Source organism: Papio anubis, chromosome 15 (genome assembly GCF_008728515.1).
Source record: "Papio anubis isolate 15944 chromosome 15, Panubis1.0, whole genome shotgun sequence".
In the NCBI taxonomy this organism is placed as follows: Eukaryota; Metazoa; Chordata; class Mammalia; order Primates; family Cercopithecidae; genus Papio; species Papio anubis.
The window spans coordinates 91,943,203-91,970,848 of NC_044990.1; the positions used below are offsets into that span (position 1 = coordinate 91,943,203).

Below are 27,646 nucleotides of genomic sequence, written 5' to 3' on the forward strand. Positions count from 1 at the left end.
TTTTTGCCTTTCTGAAAATCATACTTTAAGCCTCTCCCCTTACCTGTTTGCTCAAACTGTCTCGCAAATACTGTATTCTTACTGGATCCTGATACTCATCCTATGACGTAGTATTCTCTATTGGTCAGAGTTCTTGTTACTGTAAATCAGTATAAAATAATGGCATCTAACTCATTATGTTTAGTGTGCTAGCACTAAGTGCTCTGAACACTTCATGCTGTCTTATGCCAAAACAAGCTGATAAGGGGGGTACTACTGTTCTACTGCATGCGAATGCATGAGAAAGTAGCTTGCCCAAGTTCACATTCAAGCTTGTGCACACACAGAAAGTAATAGAGGCAGATTCTAATGTAGGTTGGTCTGACTTGACAGCCAAAGGTCTCAGCCACTGTGCTTGTCATTCCCAGGAGAAAGTATGTTCTCAACCAGCATTAAAGCTGCAGGTCTCTGGCTTTGCCAGTGCCTTACCTCAGCTTTAGTGATGGCAGGTGGTGGAAGTCCTTGCTCGTACAGGGAGCCTGGCTGCACACCGGGTACACAATGTTGGGCAGTAGAGACGCCATGGGCTGTCTCTGCAGTTCTGCAACCACAAGTGGTATCCAGGGCCAGGCTGGTTTCTGTGCTCATCACTCCTGCTTTTTTTTCTTCAACCAGTAGAGCAGGTGACCGTAGTTCTTGGGCAGCCTGCTTGAAGCAAAGTGCCCTCTACTGCTCCTTTCATGAGTGCAGCAGGATTGATTGAGGCTGGCTTTGCACCTGCATGGTAAACCGGCCATGTGAGAACTCAGCTGCACTGCCGGCCGACACCAGGCTCCCGGTTGCCTTTCACTCGCTCACTGGTGCTCAGCTAGTGTTGACTGAGTGCCTGTGATGCAGCAGTCAGTGCCCATCTGCCACCCTTGGCAGCTGTGTGGACCTAGACTGCCCTTCAGCAAAGCCTGCTGCTCTGCCTGAGAGGAAAGGAAGAGCCCCACGCCCACCAGCAAAGGCTTCTGGGGATCCTCTCCTCCCTCCAAAACTGGGGCTAGTGAATGTTAAGACCTTGTCTCTAAAAAAAAAAACTTTAAGAAAATATTAATGGGCTTGATTCTAATTTTTATATTTGATTTTTATTTTTCAGTCCTATTTTTTAAAAAGTCTGAAACTTGGAAATAAGGCAAAAAAGGAGTGATTGCATGGCTGTGTCATGTCTGACAAGCTAGGATTATTTAACGGTTGACCCACATTTGTGCCCACACTGTGACATTACATGTTTACTTACAGATTTTTGTCCAGTAGAGATGTGAGTGATTTCTGTATGATGGCCTTAAAGGTGGCAGTTGTGCTGCCCTGTAGGATCTTAACCACTTTTGTTTCTAACTGGCCATTTGACTCCATTTTTTCCAGTAGCTGCACGTACTCAGCTTTATGAACTTTCTGAACTAGCTTTATCCTCCTCTGGATTTCTTCATGAATGAGTTAAATAAATCCTCTGAGATTGAGACCATCCTGGCCAACATGGTGAAACCCTGTCTCTACCAAAAATACAAAAAATAGCCGGGCGTGGTGGCGGGCGCCGGTAGTCCCAGCTACTCGTGAGGCTGAGGCAGGAGAATTGCTTGAACCCGGGAGGTGGAGGTTGCAGTGAGTAGAGATCGCACCACTGCACTCCAGCCTGGCAACAGAGCAAGACTCTGTCTCAAAAAAATACAAAATAAATCCTCTGATACGTGTTCACTTTATATTTGTGTGAGTCATGTGTTTAACTCTTGAGAACTATACTTGGACATTCCCCAAAGCCCAACAACAGAGTTAGATACTCACCCAGGAGGAATTCCATTTTGTCATACTTCCCATTAAGTAACTTATTTTAGTTCCCATTATTTTGCATTATTATAAGTTAAGTAGAAATAGCAGAATAATTAATCCTTTTTATTATGAAGTAGCTAAGTTGATTGTATTAGATCTATATTATAAGCTGGACTGCTTTTATTATTTCTCTTACAGGAAGCATTTCACAATTTCTAATTTTTATTATGTTCCTTGTAATACATACTAATGCAGCAATTTGAATGGAAAAATTAAGTCTGAATTTCTGACAGAAAGCCAGTCTGATTTTGGCTGCTTCATTTGACAAGATGATTCTGTGTAGGTTTTGAATATGTGCAGACAGTCAGCACTGTTATTCTTCATACCTAGATGACAAATGACAAAGTCCAGTGCCATCTCAGCTCCTGAGTTTGGGGTTCCTCCTCAAAGGCTGTCAAGCTGCCACTTTCTACTGCAGTTGTAGTTCACCTGCCTCTACCCATTCCCTGATTCAGGTCTGGCCCTTGGAACATAGTATAACATGCTGAGAAAACATCTAAATAAACTGTTGAGAAGTATATGTTCAATAGATCCTTAAGGGAAATTTTGAAAGTCCAGAAGGGTCTGGTTTTAGTACAGGATTTTATGAGAGTTTTTTCTGCTTCCTTTGGTTACTTTCAAGTTTAGGGCAATATACTGGGAACCTTTCAAAAGGCCAAATTGGGAGTTTATTTGCATTATTCATCTTGAACTATTTAATATTGTATAACTACAATAGCTTTTTTTAAAACATGATTTTAATTCAGCATAATAGCAGAGGGTGTTTTGGTGTTTTGTTATTTCATTGTTATTTACAGAAGAAATATCAATGAAAAAGACCCAGAGTTATTGCCCCATCATAGTCTAGATTCTGGCTTCCAAGAGTTGCCTTATGCTCGAGTTTTGTTCAGCCTTCGGTTGGGATACGTCTTGGGATCATCAACTCATTCTGACACTTCAGGAAAAAACAACTGAAGCAGCCATTCAAAGTAGGTCCTGCAGCCACAGTGAACCTGTTTCATATTAAGAGTCAGGATCTCAGAAAGTTCTCAATCAGGCTGGGCGCGGTGGCTCAAGCCTGTAATCCCAGCACTTTGGGAGGCCGAGACGGGCGGATCACGAGGTCAGGAGATCGAGACCATCCTGGCTAACACGGTGAAACCCCGTCTCTACTAAAAATACAAAAAACTAGCCGGGCGAGGTGGCGGGCGCCTGTAGTCCCAGCTACTCGGGAGGCTGAGGCAGGAGAATGGCGGGAACCCGGGAGGCGGAGCTTGCAGTGAGCTGAGATCCGGCCACTGCACTCCAGCCTGGGTGACAGAGCGAGACTCCGTCTCAAAAAAAAAAAAAAAAAGAAAAGAAAGTTCTCAATCAGTATATCTTTGCTATGCAGAGAAAATAAAAGATCCTCTCATTTCTGCATTTAACATTACAGTTTACAAAGTGTTTTCATTGGCATTTTTAAAAGCTTGTGACTAGGTGGATACTTTTTAAAGCTATTAAATTTAATGAATCAATTTTGCTGCAAAAACAAAACTTAGAAAAATCCTAAAATATTTGATACTGATATTTGAATCCTAGAAATCAGAATTATTACAGAAATTAACACAGGATCCTAAATTTTGCATGAAAGGAAGGTAGAGCAATGACAGAAGAAAACAGAGTGGAGCCTGCTGAGTTCCCACGGGAACCCAGACGCCATGGGGCAGGAACTTGAGTAAGGGCCTGCGTGTTCTCTGGTAGCAGGTTCTAGCTGGCATTCGGGAACAGAGAACCTCTCTGGTAGCAGGTTCTAGCTGGCATTCTGGAACAGAGAACCTCTCTGGTAGCAGGTTCTAGCTGGCATTCTGGAACACAGAACCTCTCTGGTAGCAGGTTCTAGCTGGCATTCGGGAACAGAGAACCTCTCTGGTAGCAGGTTCTAGGTGGCATTCGGGAACAGAGAACCTCTCTGGTAGCAGGTTCTAGCTGGCATTCTGGAACACAGAGAACCTTCAACAGGGACTCTTGTCCTTGTGCAGCACCACCTCAGTGCTGACCACTTAGGCCTATTGTGCCTAAGTGGACTTTAAAGGACCAAACAAAAGAGAGAAAGAAAATAGGGAGGATTCTGGGAAGATGGCAAAGTAGGAATTTAATGTAAATGTTTTGAAACTCTGGAGTCTACTGAACCGAAGACTTGTAACTTCCAGGGGAAGTGTTGGGTGATAAATTGCTGTGAATTACAGTCAATTTCAGCTCTCAGCACAGCAGTGACTGCCCATCCGCCACCACTAGTTCCATGACAGGCAGTGAACTTGAAGACAGGACCATTGAAATTACTGTCTCTGAGGAACAGAAAGAAAAAGATTGACGTGAACAGAGCTGTTGATGAAACAATGCTCTGTAAAATATTTAAAGAGGTTTATTGTTCCTGGAGCAGCTTGTACGTAGCTTACAGGAGCCAGGGTGGGCAAAAAGAACACTGTCCTCCAAATATTGGGAATCTGTGCTCTGCTGATTGCTGCTTCCGAGCAGAGAGGTGCAAATAAAGAGGTGGGGAGTCATTATATTGCACCTTCCACCATTGTTACAAGCTCCTCCTCTTCCAGCCAGAATGACTTCCAGGGAAGTTAAGGGGCTGGCACCCCCTTTCTCCCCTGTCATGGTTTTCTTTTTCTCCTTTTGGGAGCCAGACATTGGAGATTAGGACATTCAGAAACAACTTTATACATGGAGAAAATTATTAGAAAGTGACAATGCATACTCAGGGGAAGGCACAGGTTTGGAAAGGACCTGAGGAGACCTCAAGTCTATACCTCAGGCCGATCCCCAGGCACAGAGGCAGCCTACAACAATGCAAAACCAAAAACAAAAATCAGCATAACCTGGGGAATGGGAGAATCTGATTCCAGAGTTACCACATTATTATATTCAAAAGACCAGTTTTCTTTTTTTTTTTTTTTGAGACAGAGTCTAGCTCTGTCACCCAGGCTGGAGTGCAGTGGCGTGATCTCGGCTCACTGCAACCTCTGCCTCCCAGATTCAAGCAGTCCTCCTGCCTCAGCCTCCCGAATAACTGGGATTACAGGTGCCTGCCACTATGCCCGGCTAATTTTTGTATTTTTAGTAGAGACGGGGTTTCACTGTGTTGGCCAGGCTGGTCTCGAACTCCTGACCTCATGATCTGCCCACCTCGGCCTTCCAAAGTGCTGGAATTACAAGCGTGAGCTACCGCGCCTGGCCTCAAATGAACAGTTTTCAACCAAAAAAATCACAAGGCATATGAACAAAAAAGAAATTGTGGCCCATTCCAAGGAAAAAAATAACAGAAACTGTCCCTAAAAAAGATCTGATGGCTGGTGTTCTCAAGAAAGACTTTAACATAACTGTCTTCAAGATGCTGAAAGGACTAAAAGGAGGTGTGGAGAATGTCAAGAAAATGATGTATGAAGAAAATAGCAATACCACTAAGGAGATTGGAAACCGCAGAGAAATTCTGGAACTGAAAATTGTAATAACTGAAATGAAAAAAAAAATCACTAGAGGGATATTCAAAGGCAAATGTGAACAGGTAGAAGAAAGAATCAGTGAACTTGAAGATAGGATAATTGAAATTATTGTCTCTGAGGAACACAAAAAGATTAAGGTGACAGAGCTGTCAATGAAGAGTCAGGCTCCATAAAATATTTAAAGAGGTTTATTCCAAACCAAATATGCGTGACCAAGACCTGGAGGCACAGTCTCAAGAGGTACTGAGAATATGTTCCCAATGTGGTTGGGTTACAGCTTGGTTTTTATATGTTTCAGGGAGACATACATCAATCAATACCTGTGGGGTATACATTGGTATGTGGGATATACATTGGTCAAGAAAGGCAGGACGGGGGCTTACAAGTCATGGATGAATTCAAAGGTTTTCTGATTGGCAATTGGTTGAAAAAGTTAAGTTATTGCCTAAAGACCTGGAATCAATAGAAAGGAGTGTCTGGGTCTGGATAAGGGGTTGTGGATATTAGGGTTCTTATTATGTACATGAAGCCTCATGGTTGGCCACCCTTAGAGACAATAGATGGCAAATGTTTTTCCTTATTCCTTAAAAGGTGCTAATCTCTCAGTTAATCTCTTCATGATGGAGAGGTCCTGGGAGGGGAAAAGATCTAGTTGTGTTAATAGAGAGTCTGTACAGATGCAGTTGTTCCCGCACAAAAATGACTTTGCAATCCTTTTCAAAATATGACCAAAGAAAAAAAAAACCCTATATTTTTGGGTAAAATATTTTTATTTCCTTCTTTTTTTTTTTTTTTTTTTTTTTTGAGATGGAGTCTCGCTCTGTCGCCCAGGCTGGAGTTCAGTGGCCAGATCTCAGCTCACTGCAAGCTCCGCCTCCCGGGTTCCCGCCATTCTTCTGCCTCAGCCTCCCAAGTAGCTGGGACTACAGGCGCCCGCCACCTCACCCGGCTAGTTTTTTGTGGTTTTTTTTAGTAGAGATGGGGTTTCACCGTGTTAGCTAAGATGGTCTTGATCTCCTGACCTTGTGATCCGCCCATCTCGGCCTCCCAAAGTGCTGGGATTACAGGCTTGAGCCACTGCACCCGGCCTTTTATTTCCTTCTTTATCTGTAATGTAATGTTGTACCAGAGTCAGGTTGGAAAGTAAACCTGTATAGGCCAGGCCCAGTGGCTCACACCTGTAATCCCAACACTTTGGTAGGCCAAGGCAAGCAGATCACAAGGTCAGGAGTTCGAGACCACCCTGGCCAACATAGTGAAATCCCATCTCTACTAAAAATACTAAAAATTAGCTGAGTGTGGTTGTGGGTGCCTGTAATCCCAGCTACTCAGGAGGCTGAGGCAGGAGAATCACTTGAACCCACGAGGCGGAGGTTGCAGTGAGCCGAGATCGCACCATTGCACTCTAGCCCAGGTGACAGTGTGAGACTTCATCTCAAAAAAAAAAAGAAAAAAAAAAAAAGAAAAGTAAACCAGTTTATATAGAATTAAATAAAACCCCTCTGAGGAAATTTTATGGCTTGTGGGGCGTGACTCCCTTGCCCCTTAGATAGGAAGAAAGGGCAAGAGAAGAAAAAGATCAGAGTTTAGTCCTAAGAGCTTAAAGGACCTGTGGAACATCATCAGGTGGACCAACATAGGCATTGTGGGAGTGCCAGAGGAGAACAGAGAGAAAAAGGGGTAGAGAGAATATTTGAAAAAATAATAGTTTCGTTATCTAATTTGATGAAGACATGAATGTGAGCATCCAAGAAGCTCCAAGAACTTCAGATAAGATGAAGTTACGGAGATCCACACCAAGACATTGTACTCAGACTCTCAAAAGCCAGAGATAGAATCTTGAAAGCAGCAAAAGAGAAGTGATTGACATACAAGCAATCCTCAATAAGCTTATCTTTGGATTTCTCATTAGCAACTCTACAAGCCAAAAGACAGTGGGTCAATATAGTCAAAGTGCTAAAAGAAAAAATAACTGTCAACCAAGAATCCTATATCCAGCAAAACTTTCATTCAAAAATGGGGAAGATGGCCAGGCGTGGTGGCTCACGCCTGTAATCCCAGCACTTTGGGAGGCTGAGGTGGGTGAATCACAAGGTCAGGAGATCGAGACCATCCTGGCTAACATGGTGAAACCCCGTCTCTACTAAAAAAATACAAAAAAAAAAAAAAAAAATGGGGAAGAAATTAAGACTTTGCCAGATAAACAAAAGTTGAGGGAGTTCATTACCACTAGACCTCTCCTGCAAGAAATGTTCAGGGGAGTTCTGCAAGGTAAAATGAATACTAGACAGTAGCTTGAAGCCAAATGAATAAAGATCTCAATAAAGGTAAATACATGGGCAATTATGAAAGCTAGTATTATTGTAACCTTGGTTTATAACTCCACATTTTGTTTTCTACATAATTTAAGAGGCTAATGCATTTAAAAGAATTATTAGTTTGTTTTAGGGCACACAGTGTATAAAGATGTAATTTTTTGAAATCAACAACTGAAAGGGGTAGGAGACGAGCTATTAAATGAGCACAGATTTTGTATGTTATTGAAGTTAAGCTTGCATAAACCCAAGTTATAGTGTTATAACTTTAGGGTATTAAATGTAATCTCCATGGTACCCACAAAGAAAATAGCTATAGAATATATTTTAAAAGGGCACCATAAAGAAATTTAAACATTTCACAACAAAAAATCAACTCAACATTTTTTTTTTTTTTTTTTTTGCAAGAAATAAGGGACGTAAGAGTTGTCAGGTAGGCATATAGAAAACAAATAGCAGGCCGGGCGCGGTGGATCAAGCCTGTAATCCCAGCACTTTGGGAGGCCGAGATGGGCGGATCACGAGGTCAGGAGATCGAGACCATCCTGGCTAACACAGTGAAACCCCGTCTCTACTAAAAAATACAAAGAAACTAGCCAGGCGAGGTGGCGGGCGCCTGTAGTCCCAGCTACTCGGGAGGCTGAGGCAGGGGAATGGCGTAAACCCGGGAGGCGGAGCTTGCGGTGAGCTGAGATCCGGCCACTGCACTCCAGCCTGGGCGACAGAGCCAGATTCCATCTCAAAAAAAAAAAAAAAAAAAACAAAGAGCAAAATGACAGAAGTCCCTCCTTATAGTAATTAAATGTAAGCAGGTTAAATATTCTAACTAAAATATACGGATTGGCAGAATCGGTAAAAAATGATTTAACTATATGCTGTCTTCAAAAGATTCACTTTAGATCCAAAGACAAATAGATTGAAAGTGAAAGGATGGGAAAAGATATTTCACGCAAATAGTAACCAGAAGAGAGCAGGGGTGGCTATACTAATCAGACAAAATAGATTTTAAAAAAGGTTATAAGAGACAAAGAACAGGGCGTGGGCGCGGTGGCTCACACCTGTAATCCCAGCACTTTGGGAGGCAGAGGCGGGCAGATCACGAGGTCAGGAGTTCAAGACCAGCCTGGCCAACATGGTGAAACCCCATTTCTACTAAAAATACAAAAAGTAGCCAGGCGTGGTGGCACGTGCCTGTAGTCCCAGCTACTCAGGAGGCTGAGGCAGGAGAATCACTTGAACTGGGAGGCAGAGGTTGCAGTGAGCCAAGACCAGGCCACTGCACTCCAGCCTGGGTGACAGAGCGAGACTCTGTCTCAAAAAAAAAAAGACAACAAAGTTATATATTAATAACAGTTTCAATGTGGCAAGAATGTATAATGATTATAAACATTTACACACCTAATGGCAGACCATAAAACTATATGAAGCATAAAATGACAGAATTGAAAGGCGAAAGACAGTTTTACAATAATAAATGTCAGTATCACCCTGTCAGTTATCAGAACAAGTAGAGAGAGATAAGTAAGAAATTAGAGGTGAGGACTTAACACAATAAACCAACTAGATCTGAAAGACACAGAACACTTATCCAACAATAGCAGCATACACATTTTCAAGTGCACATGGAACATTTTCCAGAATACATCATATGTTAGACCACAAATTAAGTCTTGGTAGATTTAAAAAGATAAATATCATGCAATGTGTCATCTCAGACCACAATGGAGGAAGTTAGAAATGCTTAACAAAATTATGATGGGGCTGGATATGGTGGCTCATACTTGTAATCCCAGCACTTTGGAGGCTGAGATGGGCAGATAACTTGAGGTCAGGAGTTTGAGACCAGCCTGGCCAACATGGTGAAACCCCGTGTCTACTAAAAATACGAAAATTAGCTGGGTGTGGTGATGCACGCCTGTAGTCCCAGCTACTTGGGAGGCTGAGGTGGGAGAGTCGCTTGAACCTGGGAAGCGGACGTTGCAGTGAGCCAAGATCACACCACTGCACTCCAGCCTGGGTAACAGAGTGAGACTCCATCTCAAAAAAAAAAAAAGTGGGAAAAATCAAAAATTTTTGAAAATATAAACAAGACACTCAGAAAAAAGAACAATAGATCAAAAAAAGAAATCACAAGGAAAATTAGAAAATACCACGAGATGATTGAAAATGTAAATACAGTATAGCAACTTTTGTGATGCAGCAAAAGCAATGCTAAAGGGGGAGTTTATAGCTACAAATACATCAAAAAGTAAGAAAATCTCAAATTAACAACCTAACTTTACAACTTAATGAACTATAAAAAGAAAAACTAAATCCAAAGCTGGCAAAAGGAAGGAAATAATAAAGATTAAAGCCAAGATAAATGAAATAGAAAATAGAAAACGATAGAGAAAATCAATGAAACCCAAAATTGGTTCTTTGAAAATGTCAAAGCATTATTCACAATATCTTGAATAGGTAAGCAAGCCAAGTGTCCATCAACAGGTGAGTGGATAAGCAAAATGTGGCATATCCATACAATGGGATAGTATTCAGTGTTAAAAAGGAAGGAAATTCCACAATGTGCTACAACATGGATGAACCTTGAGAATGTTCTGCTAAGTAAAATAAGTCAGTCACAAGACAAATACTGTATGATTCCACTTTCACAAGTGGTCAAACTCAGAGACACAGAAAGTAGGATGGTGACTGCCAGGAAGTAGAAGGTGGAGGGGAACCGGGAGTTAACATGTAATGCATACAGTTTGTGTTTCAAGATGAAAGAGTTACAGACATGGATGGTGGTGTTATGAATATACTTACTACCACTGAACTGTACACATAAAGATAGTTAAGACGGTAAATTCTACGGATTTTATTTTTATTTAATTATTTTTTTGAGACAGAGTCTCACTCTGTCGCCCAGACTGGAGTGCAGTGGTGCGATCTCGCTGTAACCTCCGTCTCCCAGGTTCTATGGGATTCTCCTGCCTCAGCGTCCCGAGTAGCTGGGGTTACAGGCGCCCGCCACCACGCCTGGCTAATACTGTATTTTTAGTAGAGACGAGATTTCACCAGGTTGGACAGGCTGGTCTCGAACCCTGACCTCAGATGATTCACCCGCCTCGGACTCTCAAAGTGATGGGATTACAAGTGTGAGCCACCGTGCCCGGCCATTCTATAGTTTATTTTTACCACACACACACAAAAGAAATTCGCAACAAGCAAAACTTAAGGGTACAAAGGTAGAGAGCAGTGTGAACTAATTTCAGTCTTTCAAAGCATACAGACTGATAGCATCAGCATTTGAGGTGCGTGCATTTTAATTAGAATTGTGGTAGTAACATTCATAAAACTGAAAACAAAAAACGAAGAAGATAACTTCCGGGAATGGGGACTTTCAGTGGAGGCGGGGTGATGAGAAAAGGAATATTTACTGTCATCCAACAACTTTGTCTTGTACTTTTGTCACAGGTAGCACGCCTGAGAATGTATGGGGCAGGTCCAGCTCTTTTTTTCCTAATAAATTCATTCACACAACAATCAAAAAAGCAAGAAAAGGAAGAGAGAGCCGCAGGGCGGCGGCAGGCCGGGGCCGTTCCGAGGGCCCGGCGGGAGGCCACAGGCCAGACGCGGCTGAACCCTCCCGGAGCCAGCGCCCGGGCGCGCGCGGGAAGCGCAGGCGGAGTGGGCACGTGCGGCACTTCCGGGGCGGAGCGGGCGCGCAGCCCTTCCGAAGGCCCGCGCGAGCCGCTAGTTTTGCCCACGCGCTTTTGGCACAGCCGCGCCACGCGATCCGCGATCTGATTGGCCCGCGCGGGAGGGCGCGCGGCGCCAAACTGGCTTCCCGTCAGCCCCCGCCCGTCCCGCGGGAGCGCGCACGCTCGCGCACCCGGATCCCGGCTCTTGCGTCCAGTCGCCATTCGGGAGGCCGCTGCGCTGCAGGGCCTGGCGGAGCCGCACGCTACCGCGAGCCGGGCCCTCCGCGCGGTTCTTCGCCCACTGGACGCCGCCCGCGGCCGGACCGGTGAGGAGCGAGAGCGAGCGGGGGAGGGGCGTGGTTGGGGCCTGCATCCCTGAGCCCGGTGTCTGCCGCCGACCTGGCGGGGCCGGTCCCGGGTAGCCGCGGGTCCGAGTGAAGGGGCCTGCGCTGCCTCGCCTCCCACACGGCCCGCGGGAAGGGCCCGCCCCCAGAGGCCGGGGCGGGAGTGCGTCTTTGTGCAGGGAGCGGGGAGGCCCGGTGTCAGTCGCGGCCAAGGCTGGAAATATTGCGTTTGAAACCGTTGGGAAGTTGGGGGCAGCACAACACGAAAGCCTTTCTTTCCGTTTTAGCTCTAGACTGTCTCCTTTTCTGTCATTATTACTGTTTTAAAATCCGATATACAGCCTCCAAAATGGGAGAGGACCTTTGTAAATCATAAACCTGATAACGGGTTAATGTCTCGAATTCAAGAGAAGATGCAGCTGACCAACAAAAAGCAACCCAGTTCAAGAATGGGCAAGGAATTTGAATAGCGTATTTCTCCAGAGAAGATAGACAAATGACCAATAAGCACGTGCAGTGATGCTCAACATCACTAGCCATTAAGAAAATGCAAATGAAAACCGCAATGAGATACCACCTCACACAAGTTGGGATGGCTATTAACACAAAATGGGAAATTGTGAGTGTTGGGGATGTGGAGAAATTGAAGCTCGGGTGCATTGCTGGTGGGAATGTAGGGTGGTGCAGCAGCTATGGAAATTGGTAGTCGTTCCTCAATTCTAGGTTTATACCCCAAAAAAAGGACAGCAGGGACTCAGATATTTGTTCACAAATGTTCACTGCAGCATTATTCAAAATCCAGATGTCTATCAACATGTGAATGAAAGACAAGCTGTGGTATGTGCATATAATGGACCATAGTTCATCTTTAGAAAGGAATGAAATTCTGATACACGCTACAATATAAACGAGCACATTGAACACATTATGTTGAGTGAAATAGGACACAAAAAAGACATACTGTGTGATTCCCCCTCAGGCATAATTGAGATTACCAGCACTGAAAGTGTAGAGTGAGAGTTACTGTTTCATGGGTACAGATTTCTGTTTGTGGTGAAGTAGTTCTGGAAGTGGATGGTGGTGATGTTTGCACAACGTTTTAGTACTAAACTAACCAAATTGTGCTTTTAAAAATGATTAAATGGCAAGTTATTTTTGTTTTTGATTTTTTGAAACGGAGTTTCGCTTTTGTTGCGCAGGCTGGAGTGCAATGGCCTGACCTTGGCTCACTGCAACCTCCGCCTCCTGGGTTCAAGGGATTCTTCTGCCGCAGCCTCCCAAAGTGCTGAAATTAGAGGCACCCGCCACCATACCTGGCTAATTCTGTGTTTTTAGTAGAGACGGGATTTCTCTGTGTTGGTCAGTCTGGTCTCGAACTCCCAACCTCAGGTGATCCACCTGCCTCGGCCTCCCAAAGTGCTGAAATTACATGCATGAACCACCACGCCTGGCCTAAATGGCAAGTTTTTTGTTCTATTTTACCACTCTTTAAAAAATACACATGAAAAAGCAAAATGACGGAGACAGTGAAAAGATGAGTGGTTGTCGGGAGCATGGGGATGTTAAGCAGTGAAATTATTAGTGGTGGATACATGATGCTATGCATTTGTTGAAACACGTAGAACTGCACATCATGAAAAGTGATTCCTTGGTGGGGCGCTGTGGCTCACGCCTGTAATCCCAACACTTTGGGAGGCCGAGGTGGGCGGATGACGAGGTCAAAAGATCGAGACCATCGTGGGTAACATGGTGAAACCCTGTCTCTACTAAAAATACAAAAATTAGCCGGGCATGGTGGCACTCGCCTGTAGTCACAGCTACTGGGGAGTCTGAGGCAGGAGAATCGCTTGAACCTGGGAGGTGGAGATTGCAGTGAGCCGAGATTGTGCCACTGCACTCCAGCCTGGCAACAGCACCAGACTCCCTCTCAAAAAGATAAAGAATAAATAAAAAATAATTACTTCTTGTGTAAACTATAGACTTAATAATAAATCAATATTAGCTCATCATTGTAGCAGATGTCTCACACTAATGCAAGAAGATGTTAATACAAGTTGAGTATCCTTCATTAGAAATGCTTGGAACCAGAAGTGCTTTGAATTTTTTTTTTTTTAAATTTTTAATAGTTGCATTGTACTTACTGGTTGAACATCCCTAATCTGAAATCTAAAATGCTTCTTTTGGCCCTCAAAAAATGTTGGATGTTGGAGCATAATCGGATTTCAGATTTTCAGATTAGGAACGCTCAGCCTATATAATAGGAGAAACTGGGGGCAAGAAGATAGGTGGGAATTCTTGTACATACCTTCAGTTTTTCTTTAAACATAAAACTACTTGAAAAATTAGTTTATTAATTTCTTTCTTTTTTGGGTGGGGGGCGGGTATGGAGTCTTACTCTGTTGCCCAGCTGGAGTGCAGTGGCTCAATCTCGGCTCACTGCAACCTCCATCTCCCAGGTTCCAGCGATTCTCCTGCCTCAGCCTCCCAAGTAACTGGGATTATAGGTGTGTGCCACCACGCCCAGCTAATTTTTGTATTTTTAGTAGAGACAGGGTTTCACCATGTTGACAAGGCTGGTCATGAACTCCTGTCTTCAAATGATCCATCTGCCTTAGCCTCCCAAAGTGTTGGGATTACAGGTGTGAGCCACTGCACCTGCCCGGTTTATTAATTTCTTAAAGGCCAGGCGTGGTGGCTCACACCTGTAATCCCAGCACTGAGAGGCCAAGGCAAGAGGATCACTTGAGGCCAGGAGTTCAAGACCAGCCTGGACAACATAGTGAGACCTCATCGCTACAGAAAAAAAAAAAAAAAAATTAGATGTGGTGGCATGCACCTGTAGTCCCAGCTACTTAGGAGGGTGAGGCGGGAGGCTCTCTGGAGCCCAAAAGTATGAGGCTGCAGTGAGTTGTGATTGTGTCACTGCAACAAAACCTTGGGCAACAGAGCGAGACCCTGTCTCTTAAATTTAAAAAAAAAAAAGAAAAAAAAATCCACTAAGATAAAGAACAATGCTAGTGTGTATAGACTAATAGAACCCACTTAGCTTTAAACATGTTCTACATATTGAATTTTAATTAAAAAAAACTATGCATCAGATGTGTTTTAAAAGATGATCAGTGGTGTTAGATTTCAAAGAAGAAATGGAATGGGAAATGGGAAATAGGTATGATACACCATATGGCATAACATTGCATTGGAGAATACTGGGTGACAGACCAGCAGAGCACCAATTATTAGAATTTGGGTTTTTTAGAGACAAGGCGTAATCTGTCTCAAAGACAAAAAGAAATTTTTGTTAATCTGGACAATTCTGAGTTAATTTTTAGTTAGGGTTAGGAGTTATTAAATTTAGGAAGAAATTTTGCTAGAGCCTTAAAGCTGGAAGGATGCCCAGCTCTCTAGGCTTTGCCTAAAAGCTGAATTCTGGGACTCAGTTCTGTAACACCTTTGTAGATCGTTCTGCTACTGTGGGAAAGAGACCAGAATTGAGAAAACCAGAATAAACCAACTGTTTCCTCTGACCTCAGTGTTGTGATCTTTGACAGGTCACTTCTTTCCCTCAGCATCAGTCTTTTCAGTTATGAAATGAAGAGGTCGAACTCAAGCCCTCTGAAGATCCTTCTAGTCCTATGCTGATCATCAGTGGTTTTTTTTTGGTTGGTTTTTTGGTTTTCTTTTCTGAGACAGGGTCTCGCTCTGTCATCTAGGTTGGAGTGTAATGGTGCAGTCTTGGTTCACTGCAACCCCTGCCTCTTAGGCTCAAGTGATTTCTCTTGCCTCAGCCTCCCAAGTAGCTGGGACTACAGGTGCATTCTGCTGCACCCAGCTAATTTTTGTATGTTTTGTAGAGACGGGGTTTCGCCATATTGCCCAGGGTGTTCTTGAACCCCTGAGCTCAAGGGATCCACCTGTCTCAGCCTCCCAGAGTGCTGGGATTACAGGTGTGAGCCACCACACCCGGCCTGATCGTCAGCTTCTAATTATGGAGTACTCCTACCTAACAAAGGAACTCATTGTAGTTCATAATAGAGTAGTTTGTAAACTGTGTTGAGCCACAATTCTTTTCCTGCTAGCTTCTGATTATCACTTCTAGGATAGCTCATATATTATCTATAATTCTTACCCTTTTGAAGGTAAATGTCTGTATTCATAAATGACTTTTTTTTTTTTAAAGGGCCATCCGCCATCCTGGTTGCCTTTTTTTCTTTTTCTTTTTTTGTTTTTGTTTTTTATGTTCTCTAGTTTCTTAGAGACTCTCTTAAAGTGTCCTTCCTGCCCAGAGCTGGGGACAGTGATCCACTGGTATGGTGTACTCTGCCCATGCAGAATATGGGATATAGTTCTCTATAGTCCTGTATTTATGCACTTGATATGTGGATTCTAAGTGTTTGTTTCATCTTGTTTCTTTTGGCCTATGGTACAGGCTTTAAAAGAGCTACTAAATTCCACTGTTTTAGTTTGTGTATATGTAGAAAAAACCTGGACAGAACTTGATTCTCTCATCAGATACTGATCATTTGTCTGACTTGGGCAAGTTGTTTAATGTCAAGCTTGAGTTTCCTTAACTATTAATTGAAGTTTTAAAGTAGATGATCCCTGAGGTCTTTTCCTATCCCCAAATCCTATGACTTTGAGACTAGATAGTAGCTTAGGTTTTCCTCTAGTTTTAAAATCCTGTGAGTCAAAGATTGAGAGAACGTTAGGATTGAACAGAGCACATGCTGTGTGCCAGGGATGTGCAGCGGTTCCAGAGGTGAATAAATGGATAGTCCCTCCTCTCCAGGAGCTGGCAACCTGTTGTTGGTATCAGGCTGTAGTGCCAGAGGGTGACATATACAGCTGGGGCTTCTAGGAAGATTGGGAGGGAGTGGAAAATTGGCCAGTGCAGTTGACGCATGAATAACAGAGGTTTGAACTTCAACCAAATGCCAATAAAAAAAGACAGCATTTACAGAATGTGAGACATTTATATGGAGGGCAGATTTTTCATATATGGGAATTCCACAAGGCTGACTGTAGGACCTGAGTATGTGTGGATTTTGGCATGTGGGAGTGGTCCTGGAACCAATCCCGTGTTTACAGGGAGACAGCCGACTTAAAAAGCCGTCCTGCCTGAAGGCCAGGCAAGACAGGGAGTGTAAAGGAGAGGAAATAGTTTATACAAAGGCCCAGATGCTGGAATAGTCAGGGAATTACATGTGGGCCAGTATTTTGAGAACGCAGTCTGGTCATGGGCCAGACTGTGAAGAGCTTTATATGCCGTATTCAAATCGTGTAGTGTAGGTGTCTTATTTGACTTGGAGGAAATGTGAACAGGCAGGTCACATTAGGCTTCTGTTTGGAAGACAGGTTTGGTAGCTGGAAGAAAGGGAAACTAGTGGCAGGAAGTTCAGATGTCAGAATTAAAGCAGTGACGGGGTAGGGGATAGAGAAGGGGTAGATGAATGTGCTGGAGCTAATGAGAAGCACAGTGTGCGCTGTTGTGTAGCTTGTGCACAGCCAGTTTATCACATTCTGTTCTTGTCAGCAGACTCATCTACACCATGATGCTTCATCTTTGAAATGCATGCAGGAAGAGAAGAGGGCAGAGCAATCACTGAAGGAGGTCCATGTGTTCTTACTTGGGGTCAGGACACCGCCATCCTCCTCCCAGAGTCCTTTCTTTTTGTACCTCTTGGTCCTGTTTGTTGTGGTGTCCCTTCCTCCACTGCCTGTTAATTTGTCACTCTGCTGTGTAATATCGATAACTGACAAAAGTCAGCCATCGTTAGCATCTGTAGTCACACCAGCAGTCTTCTGAGTGCTTATCAGAGAAGTGAAGTTAGGTGATTGGTTTGAGAAGGATATGATTACACACACGGGCATAATTCCATAGTGGATTACTAAAGAGAAAGTAGACAGAGATGGTGTCAGGAGTGGTATCTACTGTAGTCTTTGGTGTCATTTCATAAAAGTAAGTGTTCAGGCCTGTACAGTGGCTCACGCCTGTAATCCCAGCGCTTTGGGAGGCCGAGGCGGGTGGATCACGAGGTCAGGAGATTGAGACCATCCTGGCTAACACGGTGAAACCTCGTCTCTAATAAAGATACAAAAAAATTTGCTGGGTGTGGTGGCGGGCACAGTCCCATCTGCTCGGGAGGCTGAGGCAGGAGAATGGCGTGAACCCGGGAGGCGGAGCTTGCAGTGAGCCGAGATCGTGCCACTGCACTCCAGCCTGGGCTGGACAGAGCGAGACTCTGTCTCAAAAAAAAAAAAGTAAGTGTTCAGGCTTAGTGGATTGGACTCCTCTCACTGTTAGGGCAGGATGGTGAGCGAAATACACAGAATTCTATTACAGGGGACACACATGATCACAGATACAGTTTTGATCACTTTTTTTTTTTTTTTCCAGATTCAACTTCTCGTCTTGTTGTTCTTCTTATACTATAGGCTGTTTGCTGTGGTTTAGTCAAAAAGCCATGTAGAATGCCTGCCTTTTGAAGACCAATTTTAAGGTGTCTAGTAATACAGCAGGTAAGTCTAGTGGGGAAAGCATGCTTAGGAGAATATTTTATGAGGAGAAAATTAAAAAAAAAATACTTGGAGTTCTTGAAGGAAATCTCTAAAAGTATACACGCCCTTATGGATATAACGTGTGATGTGCGCTAGATATACATAATTTGGGATATGAGAAGTGAATTCTATAGCATTCTTTTTAGGTTTAAGTATGAGATTGGCCTGAAGAGCTGATGGTAGGCAGCGGGAAGAGGAGGGCTGGCTGGGAGGGATGGGGAATGGTAGGTGACTCTGACTCAAACCCAGCACACCTGAGCTCTTAGTCTCTGTTGTAATTACAGTATGTAATATAGTGCTCTTTAATGTTAGCTTGGCTGTTCATTATTGCCAGTTATAGCTGCATGGGATTATTGAGACTTATTCTCCGGTTTCCCTTAAAGTCTTCTAGTTTTATTTAACAATGGGCTCTGAGACGGATGGTTAACCCGTTATTTCTACATGTATTCAATTACGTTTGTAAGTTAAAGATCATTTTTAGAGATTTTTCTTCAGTACTGAATTATTTATTTTTCTTTTGTTACAGTCCTAGTCCTAAAAACAATATTCTAAAATACAGAATAACTGCTGGCAACGCAGAAAGAGTAAATAGTTTCCGAAGAAAAGTATTTATTTCCTCAAATACCTGTTACCTTTTTAGCTTTAGACCAAAAAATAAAAAAGGCAAATGATATACCATGGATAAAAGTGTTAGGAAACAGTATTGTCATTGAGAACATCTTTAAAAACAAGTTATCAAAGTTAGAAATATTATACTTTTTTTTTTTTTTGAGACGCAGTCTCGCTCTGTCACCAGGCGGGAGTGCAGTGGCACAATCTCAGTTCACTGCAACCTCCAACTCCCTGGTTCAAGCGATTCTCCTGCCTCAGCCTCCCAAGTAGCTGGGACTACAGGCACACACCACCATGCCTGGCTAATTTTTTTTTTTTTTGAGACGGAGTCTTGCTCTGTCACCCAGGCTGGAGTGCAGCGGCCGGATCTCAGTTCACTGCAAGCTCCTCCTCTCGGGTTCACGCCATTCTCCTGCCTCAGCCTCCCGAGTAGCTGGGACTACAGGCACCCGCCACTTCGCCCGGCTAGTTTTTTGTATTTTTTAGTAGAGACGGGGTTTCACCGTATTAGCCAGGATGGTCTCGATCTCCTGACCTCATGAGCCGCCCGTCTCGGCCTCCCAAAGTGCTGGGATTACAGGCTTGAGCCACCACGCCCAGCCAAATTTTTGTATTTTTAGTAGAGACGGGGTTTCACCATGTTGGCCACTATGGTCTTGATCTCCCGACCTTGTGATCCACCCACCCGGCCTCCCAAGTGCTGAGATTACAGGCGTGAGCCACTGCGCCCGGCCTATACATTTTTTTAAATTAATGGTTTTGTAATTAATAAAGGGAGAGCCAGAGTTTCTAATCTGTACCATTCTTTAAGAAGCAGTAAATATCATTACCATCAATAAGAGAAAGTGTTCAGTCTTTCTCATTAAGAGAAGCACATTAACACAGTAGTGAAATACTGGCTTTCACCTAGGTTGTAGCAAGGATTAGGAATTTATATGAAATTGTCTCTCATATATACACTGCTGTTATGCAGTAATGTAAGTTTTCGAGAGTTTGGTAAAATGTATCAATTTTAAACACAAATGGCTAAGTAATCCATTTCTAGGAATTTTCCCTGCAGAAATAGCCTTACATGCAAAGATAAGTACAAGGAAAGTCAGTGCTTACTCCATATGTAAAAATGTCTTAAAGAGATGAATTCTAATTGAGAGTAAGTTGCCAGATAATATGTTTAATATCCCATTTGTGTAAAGCATGTGTGTTAATCAATATATGCCTAGGACATTTCTTCCAGGACACATGAGTACACTGGCTACCCCTGCAGACTGACACTCCGTATCTTGTACTGTGTGAATGTGGTTTTTTTTTATATATATTTTTTAAGTTCTAGGGTACGTGTGCACAACGTGCAGGTTTGTTACATATATATACATGTGCCATGTTGGTGTGCTGCACCCATTAACTCGTCATTTACATTAGGTATATCTCCTAATGCTATCCCTCCCCCTTCTCCCCTCCCCCCTCCCCACAATAGGCCCCGGTGTGTGATGTTCCCCTTCCTGTGTCCAAGTGATCTCATTGTTCAATTCCCACCTATGAGTGAGAACATGCGGTGTTTGGTTTTCTGTTCTTGCGATAGTTTGCTGAGAGTGATGGTTTCCAGCATCCATGTCCCTACAAAGGACACGAACTCATCCTTTTTTATGGCTGCATAGTATTCCATGGTGTATGTGTGCTACATTTTCTTAATCCAGTCTGTCACTGACGGACATTTGGGTTGATTCCAAGTCTTTGCTATTGTGAATAGTGCTGCAGTAAACATACGTGTGCATGTGTCTTTATAGCAGCATGATTTATAATCCTTTGGGCATATACCCAGTAATGGGATGGCTGTGTCAAATGGTATTTCTAGTTCTAGATCCTTGAGGAATCGCCACACTGTTTTCCAGTGGTTGAACTAGTTTACAGTCCCATCAACAGTGTAAAAGTGTTACTATTTCTCCACATCCTCTCCAGCACCTGTTTTTCCTGACTTTTTAATGATTGCCATTCTAACTGGTGTGAGATGGTACCTCATTGTGGTTTGGATTTGCATTTCTCTGATGGCGAGTGAGGAGCATTTTTTCATGTGTCTGTTGGTTGTATGAATGTCTTCTTTTGAGAAATGTCTGTTCATGTCCTTTGCCCACTTTTTGATGGGGTTGTTTTTTTCTTGTAAATTTGTTTGAGTTCTTTGTAGGTTCTGGATATTAGCCCTTTGTCAGATGAGTAGATTGCAAAAATTTTCTCCCATTCTGTAGGTTGCCTGTTCACTGTTATGGTAGTTTCTTTTGCTGTGCAGAAGCTCTTTAGTTTAATTAGATCCCATTTGTCAATTTTGGCTTTTGTTGCCGTTGCGTTTGGCGTTTTAGACATGAAGTCCTTGCCCGTGCCTATGTCCTGAATGGTATTACCTAGGTTTTCTTGTAGGGTTTTAATGGTTTTAGGTCTAACATTTAAGTCTCTAATCCATCTTGAATTAATTTTCGTATAAGGAGTAAGGAAAGGATCCAGTTTCAGCTTTCTACTTATGGCTAGCCAATTTTCCCAGCACCATTTATTAAATAGGGAATCCTTTGCCCATTTCTTATTTTTGTCAGGTTTGTCAAAGATCAGATGGCTGTAGATGTGTGGTATTATTTCTGAGGGCTCTGTTCTGTTCCATGTGAATGTGTTTTTAACTGCGAGCTTCTATTCTTTTTACTACTTAAGAAGACTGGTTTACAATTTTTTTTAATGCATGTTTTCCGGCAACTGTGTTCCAGCTGCCGGCATGTCCTGTGATTTGCCCTTTGCTTGGTATGCGCCTTCACATCATTCAGGATCTCTGCTGGAATGTCCCATGTGTAGAGGTCTTTTCCAACAGCCTCTTACATCACTCTCCACCTGGATCTCTGCTGGAATGTCCCATGTGTAGAGGTCTTTTCCAACAGCCTCTCTACATCACTTTCCACCTTATTTTCCCAACTCATGAACGCCATATTACAAAGCACTGCTTTAAACCTAGGTGCCTAGAAAATTATAGGATACAAAGTTATTTATTTATTAAATGAATTAATAAAATACTATATTGGGATAGATTAAACATTGCAAAATATGTTGACATGAAATCAAGCCAGCATCATATTTTAAAGTTGTCTTTTTATAGCTAGATTAAATTTATTAAGTGCTTTCTGCAAAAGGTTTAGTCTCTTGTTCATCCTTAAATAGCCAGGATTTAATTTTGATATTCACTTGTCTTTGTGTGCCGAGGACTTGTGTACTGGAGTTTGAGAGTCAAACTATAAAGCACATGCAACAGCTAATTCTAGAGTGAGGCCCAGATCACTAATAGTCCTATAGCCTGGACCAGAGAAAGTCATGTAACTTCTCTGAACCTGTTTCTTCATCTGTAAGTGAAAATAATAGTTGAGTCATATCATTAGGATTAAATGAGATGATGTATGTGAAACTCCTAGTACAGTGCCTGGGACTGTTCTCTGTCTCCTTTTCTTCAAATTCTCCCTAGAGATACTACCAAATAAAGCACGCACTGTTCTAGACTTAAGATTATGCAGTTATATAATGGACTGACAGCATTGTATTCAGAATTACAGTTCATGAAAATAATTTATTCCTACTTTATTGCAGCGGTATTGAAAGTTTTTAAAGAATATAACCGTGTGTGTTGGTAACAGAAAGAAGAATGGAAGTATTCCAGGAACTTCGTAAACCATCAGCACGTTTGGAGTGTGACCATTGCAGTTTCAGAGGCACAGACTATGAAAATGTACAAATCCATATGGGTACCATCCATCCAGAATTTTGTGATGAAATGGATGCTGGTGGGCTAGGCAAAATGATATTTTACCAGAAAAGTGCAAAGCTATTTCACTGCCATAAATGCTTCTTCACCAGCAAGATGTACTCTAACGTATACTATCACATCACATCCAAACATGCATCCCCAGACAAATGGAATGATAAACCAAAAACTCAGTTGAACAAAGAAACAGATCCTGTGAAAAGCCCTCCTCTTCCTGAACACCAGAAAATACCCTGCAATTCTGCAGAACCAAAACCCATACCTGCCCTTTCAATGGAAACACAGAAACTTGGTTCAGTTTTGTCTCCAGAATCACCAAAACCTACTCCTCTTACTCCCCTGGAGCCTCAGAAACCTGGCTCTGTTGTTTCTCCTGAGCTACAGACACCTCTTCCTTCTCCTGAGCCTTCAAAACCTGCCTCTGTTTCTTCTCCTGAACCTCCAAAACCAGTCCCTGTTTGTGAATCTCAGAAACCTGCCCCTGTTCCTTCTCCAGAACCACAGAAACTTGCCCCTGTATCTCCTGAGCCCGTAAAGGCTACTCTTCCTAATCCCAAACCCCAGAAGCACTCTCATTTCCCAGAAACACTGGGCCCACCTTCAGCCTCATCTCCAGAGTCACCAGTTCTAGCTGCTTCCCCAGAACCTTGGGGACCATCCCCAGCTGCATCTCCAGAATCTCGGAAATCAGCCCGGACTACCTCCCCTGAGCCAAGGAAGCCATCCCCTTCAGGGTCTCCTGAACCTTGGAAGCCATTCCCTACTGTCTCCCCAGAGCCTAGGAGACCAGCCCCTGCTGTGTCACCAGGCTCTTGGAAGCCAGGGCCACCTGGGTCCCCTAGGCCTTGGAAATCCAGTCCTTCAGCGTCATCAGGACCTTGGAAGCCAGCTAAACCTGCTCCATCTGTGTCTCCTGGACCTTGGAAACCAATTCCTTCTATATCTCCTGGACCTTGGAAACCAACTCCATCTGTGTCTTCTGCATCCTGGAAATCTTCATCAGTCTCACCCAGCTCCTGGAAGTCCCCCCCTGCATCTCCTGAGTCATGGAAGTCTGGCCCACCAGAACTCCGAAAGACAGCTCCCACGTTGTCTCCTGAACATTGGAAGGCAGTTCCCCCAGTGTCTCCAGAGCTTCGCAAACCCGGCCCACCACTATCCCCAGAGATCCGTAGTCCAGCAGGATCTCCAGAGCTCAGAAAACCCTCAGGGTCACCAGACCTTTGGAAGCTTTCTCCAGATCAGCGGAAAACTTCTCCTGCTTCACTTGATTTCCCTGAGTCCCAGAAAAGTTCCCGTGGCGGTTCTCCTGATCTCTGGAAGTCTTCCTTTTTTATTGAGCCTCAGAAACCTGTCTTCCCTGAGACCCGAAAACCAGGTTCTTCTGGGCCATCTGAGTCCCCCAAAGCAGCCTCAGATATCTGGAAGCCAGTTCTCTCTATCGATACTGAGCCTAGAAAACCTGCCCTGTTTCCCGAGCCTGCCAAAACAGCCCCTCCTGCTTCTCCAGAACCACGCAAACGTGCCCTTTTTCCAGAGCCCCGGAAGCATGCCCTTTTCCCTGAACTCCCCAAATCTGCTCTATTCTCAGAATCACAGAAGGCTGTTGAGCTTGGTGATGAACTACAAATAGATGCCATAGATGATCAAAAATGTGATCTTTTGGTTCAGGAAGAACTTTTAGCTTCACCTAAGAAACTTTTGGAAGATACTTTATTTCCTTCCTCAAAGAAGCTCAAGAAAGACAACCAAGAGAGCTCAGATGCTGAGCTTAGTAGTAGTGAGTACATAAAAACAGATTTGGATGTGGTGGATGTTAAGGGCCAGGAATCAAGCAGTGATCAAGAGCAGGTTGATGTGGAATCCATTGATTTTAGCAAAGAGAACAAAATGGACATGACTAGTCCAGAGCAGTCTAGAAATGTGCTACAGTTTACTGAAGAAAAAGAAGCTTTTATCTCTGAAGAGGAGATTGCAAAATATATGAAGCGTGGAAAAGGAAAGTATTATTGCAAAATTTGTTGCTGTCGTGCTATGAAAAAAGGTGCTGTTTTGCATCATTTGGTTAATAAGCATAATGTTCATAGCCCTTACAAATGCACAATTTGTGGAAAGGCTTTTCTTTTGGAATCTCTCCTTAAAAATCATGTAGCAGCCCATGGGCAGAGTTTACTTAAATGTCCACGTTGTAATTTTGAATCAAATTTCCCACGAGGTTTTAAGAAACATTTAACTCATTGTCAAAGCCGGCATAATGAAGAGGCAAATAAAAAGCTAATGGAAGCTCTTGAACCGCCACTGGAGGAGCAGCAAATTTGATAGCTCAGTATGAATATTTGTTCTACAAAGGTGTTCGTTGAAACCATTCTTTGTAAGTATAGCTTATCAAGTAGCCTAGTTGGATATGTAGATGACGTGTGGTGTACCGTGTTTCACTATCTCAGTTGTGTTACTAAGAATGAGCATTTGATTATTTTTTTCTGGTCTCTGTCTATGTGGCTATCTTGTAAGTCAATCAATTTCTATATAGTCCAGATGGATTAAACTTCTCATTTCTTTTAAATATGTATGAATAATAAAACAAGGAAGTAGGCATTCCATTTAATAATCAAGAGCAAGTTGTACTCAAAGCATTCAGTTAAAGTATATCTGTGTGTGGAACTAATTTCAGATAATAGAAAATATTAGTTGAAATGTTTAAGAATTAGGCATGAAAAATAAATTTGAGAAATTTTGTTTCCTCACATGTATTTTTAAATCATAAGAGTTATTTTCTATCTGATGTAAAATTAGTTTATAAATCTTAATCAGCTTCTAGATGTTTATTAGCTTTTATGTCATGAAATGTTGGAGTCTCAGGGTTGCTGATTGTCTGCTAATGGGAAAAATCGAGTAAGTCTTTAAAATAGTTTGCAGCCTTCTCCCACAGGAGACAAGTGAACGATAAGTGTGATTTTAGATCTTTTTTGTCCATAGTTGTTTTCAGTGGAGTCTTCCATTCTATATCTTACCCTAAGATCTGGTTCTTCCCTCCCCATCCCCATCCCAGCCCCCACCCGCCAGCTCACACTAATAGATGATTCTTAATTGCCAAATGTGTTAGAGTTTGTATGTCCTACTCCTGGGCCTTACATGTCGCCTGTTGGGGCTTAAGACCAGGTTAATAAGTAGGAACTGAAAGTCTTCCAGGTTCACAGTAGAAAATTTTATAGACATTTCTGTTAAAGAAATATATCAATTTTATGTTTTTCAGTTCTGTTACTGTAAATACCTTGTACCTGTTCATGGATTATTTTATTCTAAAGTATTTTGTCAAATGTGTATCAGCCAAATTAAAAAAGAAAGGCTTTCGTGTCAGCAACATTTTCATGTGTGTTTTCTTTTGTGTAATTTGCATTGTATGATATACAAATCCATTATTTCCATGTTTTCAACATAGGAGTTTTCTTATCTGGAGCAGCATTTTCTTAGCTGTGTTTTCTCCAAGTTCTGTGGTCAGGTAAGTTAGGGGAATGCTTGTATAGGGAGGACTCCATGTGAAAAATCTCATCCTTTCATATGAAAGGTTTTTTAATTCCGGTGGTTGCCTATCCTGCCTGCCTCTAAACAGTGTGAGGCATTTAATCTCAAAGGATTCTGATGTGTAGCCAGGATTGAGATGCTGTACTGGGTTTAATTTAGCTATTCCCAGACATTTTTTTAAACAATGAACAGTTTTGTCCTAGTTCCCCACTGGCTGGCTTCCCTACTAATATGCCCGTTGGGATATCTTAACAATATTTAGTGATGTGGTTTGGCTCTGTGTCAAATCTCTCTCTCTTTTTTTTTATTTTGAGACCGATCCTTGCTCTGTCACCCAGGTTGCCCTGCAGTGGTGTGATCTTAGCTCACTGCAACCTCTGCCTTTCAGGTTCAAGGGAGTCTCGTGCCTCAGCCTCCTGAGTAGCTGGGACTACAGGTGCGTGCCACCATGTCTAGCTAATTTTTGTAGTTTAATAGAGATGGGGTTTTGCCATGTTGGCCAGGCTGGTCTCGAACTCCTGGGCTCAAGTGATCCACCTGCCTCAGCTTCCCAAAGTGCTGGGGTTATAGCTGTGCGCCACCACACCCGACCCCCACCCAAATCTCATGCTGAATTGTAATCACCAGTGTTGGAGGAGGGGCCAGCCTGGTGATAAATGATTGGATCTTGGGGACGGACTTCCTCTTGGTGTTCTCGTGATAGTGTGTGAGTTATTTAAAAGTGTTTAGCACCTTCCCCTTAGCTCTCTTCCTCCTGCTCCAGCCCTGTTGGATGTGCCAGCTTCCCCTTCGCCTTCTGCCGTGATTGTAAGTTTCCTGAGCCTCCCCGCCTCCTGCTGCAGCCGTGTTTCCTCCGCAGCGTGTGGAACCATTAGCTAATTAAACCTCTTTTCTTTATAAATTACCCGGTTTCAGGTAGTTCTTTGTAGCAGTGTGAGAACAGACTAATACATTTAGATAATACCAAGTAAGGTCTTAGAAGCCTCAAATTTGTTAACTTTGGTGAACACTGCACTGAGTAGCTGCTGCTATCAATTTACATGGCACCTTGAGAACAAGCTTCCAGATGAGTTCCCTTGTAGGCAGTGATGCCAACAGGTAGGACAGGTAAGATCTTGGTTATACTAGTTGTCCTTTTCTTGTCCATACTGACTGACTGAAATTGTTTTTGAGAAACAAGAAGGGTCTGCATTACCTAGAAACTCTCCTGGCTCCTGCACCCTCAGACCAACCCTGTTAGACAGATTCTTTCCTAAGACTTCACCCTGTCTGGTGCAAACCTGGCAGTTCATCCTAGACCTTTGCTCCAGGTGGCACCAACTAAGTCACATGAGTTGCCATCTGAAATGGGGTTTTTTATAATAGTGCCATAGGATAAGGGCTGACTTCCCGGTAAGTGGTAGTGATGCATGTGTAGTTTTGGCTTTAAGGCCTGAGCTGTATTTGGCTAAACCCCTGTGTTCTTGGTTTACCTCAGTGTGGCTTCCACTCTTTTTCTTTTCTTTTCTTTTCTTTT

The 27,646-nt window shown here is 43.0% G+C and overlaps 1 protein-coding gene across 3 annotated transcripts; it reads left to right on the forward strand.

Moving 5' to 3' along the window:
* Positions 1-11,335: 11,335 nt before the first annotated feature.
* CHAMP1 (chromosome alignment maintaining phosphoprotein 1) lies at positions 11,336-25,969 on the forward strand. 3 transcript variants are annotated; one of them, XM_017951450.3, is made up of 3 exons: positions 11,336-11,639; positions 18,052-18,173; positions 22,434-25,969. In XM_017951450.3, exon 3 carries the CDS (start codon positions 22,489-22,491, stop codon positions 24,925-24,927), a length of 2,439 nt encoding a protein of 812 aa, XP_017806939.2. In that variant the 5' UTR covers positions 11,336-11,639; positions 18,052-18,173; positions 22,434-22,488; the 3' UTR covers positions 24,928-25,969. The 3 variants fall into 3 exon arrangements, with proteins under 3 accessions (XP_017806939.2, XP_021785530.1, XP_031511554.1); XM_021929838.2 differs by having other exon boundaries at positions 11,492-11,639; positions 22,481-25,969; XM_031655694.1 differs by lacking the exon at positions 11,336-11,639 and adding an exon at positions 11,677-12,276.
* Positions 25,970-27,646: the final 1,677 nt, after the last annotated feature.